The 6,755-nt window shown below is 52.6% G+C and overlaps 1 protein-coding gene across 1 annotated transcript in view; it reads left to right on the top strand.

Annotated features, from left to right (window-relative positions):
* Window positions 1–1,063: 1,063 nt before the first annotated feature.
* The window catches only part of FGF9 (fibroblast growth factor 9), a 43,851-nt gene continuing 38,159 nt past the window's right edge, over window positions 1,064–6,755 (top strand). The window contains exon 1 of the mRNA XM_083499020.1: window positions 1,064–2,413. Coding sequence (XP_083355146.1) covers window positions 2,137–2,413 — 277 coding nt within the window. The 5' untranslated portion in view covers window positions 1,064–2,136. The remainder of the gene's footprint in view (window positions 2,414–6,755) is intronic.

The raw sequence follows: 6,755 nt of genomic DNA, 5'->3' as shown, positions 1-6,755 counted from the left end.
ACGTGGCGGCGCCTCCAGGGCGCCTCGCCACGTGCGGCGGGGCGGGACTAGTCCTCTCGCGGCTCCGCCCCGCCCCAGTTCCTCGCTCCCTCGCAAGGGCCTGGGGCTGCTGGATGCTGCAGGAGAAGCGGGAGACCGCGGGGCGGTATCTGGTTCCCTGGTATCCTATAGACGCATTTCAGTGGCGCGCCCGGTTAGCAAGTGAGCGCTCCTGCAGAGCAGTCACACATACACACATAGCAACCCCCTTGGCCAGAGCCCCGCTGAATTCGGCGGAACTTGTACCCTTGCAAACGTGCGCAGGATCGCAGCCCGTTTTACCTCCCAGGAGTTTGCTCCGCGCGCCGATCGCGCTTTTGCCTTCGCGCCCCCGATCCTAAGGCGCGTCTACTGCCCACCCTTCTTACTGTGCACGGCGAGCCTTACTTACTCCCAGCTAAGCGTGTCCTGCCCAACCTTGACTCGGGAGTAGGAAACGCGCACATAAAGCGTGCACACCTCTGAGTATATAAGCCCAGGCTGCGCAGCAGGCTCGCCGCGCGGGGGACCGACTTGCAAACGAAATCGGCACAGAACCGGGCTGGGCTGGAGAGGTTTTCCTCGCTCGCTCTTCCCCTCCTCTCCCGAAGGACGCCCCGCGCTAGTGGATGACCCAGCACCTAAACCTGGGATCCCCGCCTTAAAACAAAACAAAACAAAACACACTTTGACCCAGCGCCGCGCGCGCGCTGCACCCCTCCATCTCCTTCCCCACTCCCGGTTTTAATCCCTGCGTCCAGGAGCCCCTGGATCCGCGCGCGGCTGAGAAGTTCTCCGCCGCTTTCAAGCTGCAACGCCGCCGAGGCTGGCGTGCCGCAGACCAGCAAAAAGCCCGAGCGAGGGAGCGACTGACTGGCTGGGTTTTCGCGCGAGGCGCTTCGGTGGCATTGAGCTGGCTGGGATGGAAAGGGAGCGCCGCCGCCGCTCTAATGCAGCAGGTAGCGTTGCGCGCTAGGACCTGGGCGGAATCCGTGGCCGCCCGCAAACTGGACTACCTTAAACCCAGCCCAATGCCTCTTCCTGCGCCACTTTTCCCTGCGCGCTTGGATGGAAGAGGCACAGTCGAGAGCCGCAGCTCGGCACTGGAGGACAGCGGCAGCGGCGGCGCGGCACCGGGATCCCTGCGGAAGCGGCACCTGTTCCCAGGCAAGGCAGCCGAGAGAGAGCAGCCGTGGGACGCGTTGTTCGGCGCGGATCGCCAGCCCGGCTGAACCCAGAGAGGCACCCGCGGTGCCTCCTCCGGAGAATTCGGGATAATAGGATCTGGACGGCAAAAGTTTTCTTTTATTTGGATTTTTTTAATTATTAAAAAAATCTCTCCCCCCCCTCCGGGCGGTGGAGAGGGGGATTCGTCTCAGCCAGCCAACGTGAGATCTCCCACCCACCCTGCTCTTCTTTTTCTTCTTCTTCTCCCGCTTTTCTCCTTGCAGGAGTCCATGCTGATGTATGCAGCCAGTTATAGAGTAAAAACAGCGCATGCCTTCCTGGAGTCAGAATCCATAAAAAATCCTGGCGTCGCCCGTGCATCTTAAATATATCTGCCTATATAACAATAATCGGTGCGTGCAGCTCCCTTTAGAGAAAAGCCTCAGGCGGCGAAGTTGCTATGGTCGTGCTGCTCCTAAGCCCCATGGAGAAACTACGGATTTTTAGCCTCATTACGGTCGGATGGGCAGAAGACCCCACCGCTTGCTAAGAGCTGGAGGAATATAGATGATCCCTCGCCCTGGACCCCTCCAGACCCGTCTGATGTGTTTATAAATATGTCCGTGTGCGGCGCTTTCTTAAGACTAACAGCGGCTTGACCTTGAACCTGGGACAAGTCGAAGCAGCAGATCACTTTCAAAAAATATATATCCTACTTATTATTATTGATGGATTAAAGCAAAGGACATTCTTCCCCTCCATGTAACTACAAGTGGGAGGGGAGAGTGGAGTGGGAGCACGTCCTCCCCCCCCCACCCACCCAAAAAAAGGGGGGGAAGAAAAAGATCTCTACCTTGGGTTTTTGGGCACCGGCACTACAGTTTTGCTTCAAAAACGAGCTCGCCTTCCTCCCCCCTTCCTCCTCCTCCTCCTCCCTCCCCCTCGCTCCTGATGGCTCCCTTAGGTGAAGTTGGGAACTATTTCGGCGTCCAGGATGCGGTACCCTTTGGGAACGTCCCCGTCTTGCCGGCTGATAGCCCCGTGTTGTTAAGCGACCACCTGGGCCAGGCGGAAGCGGGTGGGCTACCCCGGGGCCCTGCGGTGACGGACCTGGATCACTTAAAAGGGATCCTGAGGCGGAGGCAGCTCTACTGCAGGACTGGATTTCATTTAGAGATTTTCCCCAATGGTACGATCCAAGGAACCAGGCAAGACCACAGCAGATTTGGTAGGTATGGGCGATTTAACCTTCTGGTGGCCGTGGGGCTGACAAGGACAGAAGTTGGGTCTTTTTTAAAAAAGAAAAAAAAAAAGAAAAACCACAACCAAATAAAATAATAATATTATTATTTTTTTGGTCGGGAGGAAATGGGATGGAGAGTCGATGCTGAGGATTATTGTTGTTGTTGAAACAGCTCGGAAGAGGAAATGCCTCCGGGATTTGCAGATGGCATGCAAACGGGACACCCCTGCACGCGTCCACGTAAGAGTTTTTTCACCAAAGAGCCACAAGTCTGGAGAATAATGATAATAATATTTTTAAAAGAATTGCCGCTCCTCTAGGTTTGTGGCTAAGGGGCAATAGGGGTGAGCATAAGGTGTCCTGTTATAAATAAGGTTAATAGATCCCGTTCTTCCGATGAGTCAGTAATGTGCTTCCTATTTCAAATCCAGTCGCTTTTTTCCTTAATAGGGAAGGATCGCGGCTTCCTCGGGCGAAGGAAGTGCCTCGCACTCTTCCCCCACCGCAAGACCCTTAATACCTGCCTCCGTAGATAGGTCTGGATTGTCCCCCCCGCCATAGGATCCCGCCCCTTTATCCTGCCCCCATCACTGTGAGGGATCCCCCTACAGTGAGCGGCTCTTGCGAATAGCCACCGATGCTGTGGGTGCCTGCATCATAAGCCCAGATCTCTTGGCCATTAAAGAAGGCATTCCTTCGCCTCTGTCCCTCTGCTGTGCGCCCACATGCTTGAGCGCAGGTATCCAATGGGAGCTCCAGAGTTTCAGAGTTGGGGGGGGGGGAAGGTGTGTGTTAGAATCGCAGAACCGTAGAGTTGGAAGGGACCCCGGGGGTCATCTAGCCCAACCCCCTGCAATGCAGGAATCTTTTGCCCAACGTGGTTCTCGAACCCACGACCCTGAGATTTAAGAGTCTCGTGTTCTGCCGATTTCATTCCCGAGGGCTCCTATTTGTGACTCAGCAGTATAGAGGGGCGTCGGAGGACTTCACGTGGTACTTCCGATGCTGTGGCCACACGCAAGTGGGCCTTCTCCTGCCTTCTCAGAGTAGCTCCAAAATGCCACTGAGTTCTTACAACGGGCTGGCGCTGGCCTGATTTTTTTTTAAAACAAATCTGGAATTCTTTGAAGGGGTTTGGGTGGTAAAATAATGCCACTTTGGGGGGTAAGGCGGGCTCCAGCGGCTGTTGGAAGGAGTTAACTTGTGAGTGAATCCACCTGACAGCACTTAAAACCAGGTCGTAAAAGCAAAGCAAAAAACAAAAGAAAAAGTCCTGTGGTGCTTCTCCCCCCTTCCTTCCCCACCGCCATGCTTGAATGCCAGATGTTGAACAAGCTCTAAACTGTGTTCCTTTTATTGCTTTCGAGAGCTGGGGAGATAATGCCGGGGCTCGCGAGGAAGGGATGCGCTTCAAAGGGGTCATTGGAGATTCGAACCGGTCGTTACATGCAAAGTCATCCGGTGTCACCCTTCGTTCGCCAGAGGCTAAGGGCGTCCTAAGTGGGTGCTAGCTAGTCCTACTCAGGTTGCAATGAATGGCCCTCATGTGCATGAAGTTCAGTAGGTCTACTCTCGGTAGGGATAGTATTGCCTGCAGCCCTGAAACAGCATCTCCCCCCCCCCTTCTCTGCGTTGCAACATATGCAGCACACGTTCCCTTTTCAGGCCTGGGCGCCGTTTTCTCTTAGGAACACATGCACCTGAAAACGAGAATAGTTCTTGAATGCAGTTGAAGAGAAAGGAGGGCGAAAGTCTGCGGAGAATCCCAGCGATAGGCATGTAAACTTGAGGGTTGCGGGCGCAAAGCAGGAGCAATCTCCTCGGCAGCTCTCAAATGGAGAAAGTTGAGAGATTATGCAGAAGTTGGCTTTGCGCTTCTGTAGATATGCGTCTATGCAGACGCACGCCCCTTTTGCTCCGGGGTGGTTCTGCACGCCAGCAGCAGCAGAGGCGAGATCTGGTGCAGGGATGTGCATGCGCGCTCAAGGACGGGGCTGCAGTCTTTACGGTACGCTGGCTGGTGCGAGATCAAAAGCAGGAAGCTCTGGTGCGTTAAGAGGCGAGAATTGCACGCTGTGCTGGAGCCCAGCGGCAGCCCGCGGGCTCACGCCGCTAGCAGGTGTACGGCGGCCGAGCTGGCGCTCCTGCTACCGCGCGCATTGGCCTTGGCAGCAGCAGGAGGGCACTGCAGGGTCCTACACCCCGCCGCTTCCTCTCCTCCCAGCCGCTCGCCTGAGCTGGGCCATCGCACCAGCTGCTGCTGCTCTGCAGAGCTGCAGAAGACCCGCGTTAGGGGGAGGCGGCTCATTTTACATGCGAAAAGGTGGATTTCCCGATACGGTGCGCCGAGAAGAGATGCAGTGCAGTAACAACTATGTCCTTGTAGTTAAGATTCCTTAATATTCTCATTATCTGTTGGAATATTGTTGCTCTATAAATAAAGATGACTCTGAATAATAATAATAATAATAATAATAATAATAATAATAATAATAATAATAATATCACCACCACAGGCAGCTACTGATTTAAGGGGTGGAGAATGGAGGGATCATTGTCTAGGTCTGCAGTCAGCAACCTGGGTGCCTTCCAGGTATTTTGGACTACAATTCTCATCAGCCTCAGCTCCCATCAGCCCCCAGTCGGTAGTACAAAATACCTTGAGGCCACCAGGTTGGCAAAGGGTGGTCTAGGGTGGCCAAGTACAAAAAAGGACAGAGTGCCTGTACTTGGTAATAGTTTGTGGGTTTTTTAAATTATTATTATTTAAAAAGGTGTTTTGTTAGGGTGCAGCTTATTGTCTTGGGGTGGTAAAATGGCTCCTGCTTCACCTGTGCAACAGAAGTTCAGGGGAATTTGTCCTCATTTGTGTCTGGTTGCCCCCTATAGAACTGTTCTGCCACTTACTTGGAAAGGTTATGTGTAGTGGGCAACTCAAAAACCTCTGTGATCTCATGGCACTTAATGTGGTGGGATCAGTGGCGTAGCGTGGGGGGGTGCAGGGGGGGCCGGCCACACTGGGCGCAACATCTGGGGGTTAGGGGGCGCAAATCCACGGGTTAGGGGGCGCAAATTACTTGCCTTGCCCCGGGTGCTGACAACCCACGCTACGCCACTGGGTGGGATACCTACACCATCTGTTCAGCTGCAGCTCTCCCTGCGAGGTGATGACTATTGGATCTAGGACCGAATGGAAAGGGGAGGCAAGATAGTTTAGAATTCTTGTGAGAATTCTATTCTCTAGCTAAAGTTGCAAACCTCCCGTACGTGCCCTGTACTTGCGCACTGATTTCGCTGGGAGCTAACATCTGGGTAACTCTATATAGGCTCAAGCTGCTGGGCCCCACAACCGGCTTTTATGTCAAGCTGTTCCAAGGGACTCTTGGTTTCAGGCATGCATTATTCCGTTAACAGAATGCTGAATGCAGTGTGGATAGAAACTTCTCCTGCTTACATCCATAGGGACATCAAGAGGTCAGGCCACACAGTCATGGACAATAAGGCTATCAACGGTCACTAGCCATGATGGCTGTGTTCTGTCTCCACTATGCAAGGCAGTTTGCCCCTGTATACCAACCAGTTCAGCACAAGTAGGGAGAGTGCTGCAGCCACTGCTTGTGGGTTTTATGTAGGCATCTACTGGCCACAGTGAAAGCAGGATGCTAGACCAAGTTTGCGATTGGCCTGATCCAGGTTCTTAAACTACAACATTTCCCAGTATGTCACATGCAGAAAGCAAATAGCCGCAAATGGATCAAACAACCCAGCCAAATCCATATTCAATAAAATAAATTAGCCTTTGGAATCTCCTGAACAGGTTTCATTGCAGACCTTGAGAAACCAAGGTCAGAAAAGTCCTTTCCATAATAATCTTGGCCAACCCATTCAAGGTCTGAACACCTTGGGCCCTTGTACTATTCTGGAACCATTTCAGCTGGTTTAAGTTCTGTACAGAATGCAAAATTAACACAGCGCCTGCTTAGGTAAGGCTTACAGTATATATAAAAGGTGGAGAGAGCGCTCCAAAAAGGATTGGCTTTTTAAGATGGTAGTGGGTTAATTGGGAGCAGGCAGGGCAGACAGGTGACCCCAAAATATACTGCAACCTACCCGATCCTAAAAATATTGACTTGACATTAGTCCAAGTCTGGTACATTTCAGTGTACTTCCTTTTGGATTACTTTTTATCTTGAGAAGTAATTCCTGTTGAACTACTTGTATCTTGGCATCAACATAAGATGGTAAAACTCTAAAGTAATTATGTTCTAGTTTGCCCTAGAGAATGCTGGGAATTACAGTTATGTTTTGCGCCAAGAGAAGTATGGGC

The sequence above is a fragment of the Podarcis liolepis genome, assembly GCF_965112155.1.
Source record: "Podarcis liolepis genome assembly, chromosome: 4".
Taxonomy (NCBI): Eukaryota; Metazoa; Chordata; class Lepidosauria; order Squamata; family Lacertidae; genus Podarcis; species Podarcis liolepis.
This window is presented reverse-complemented; position numbering and strand designations above follow the sequence as displayed.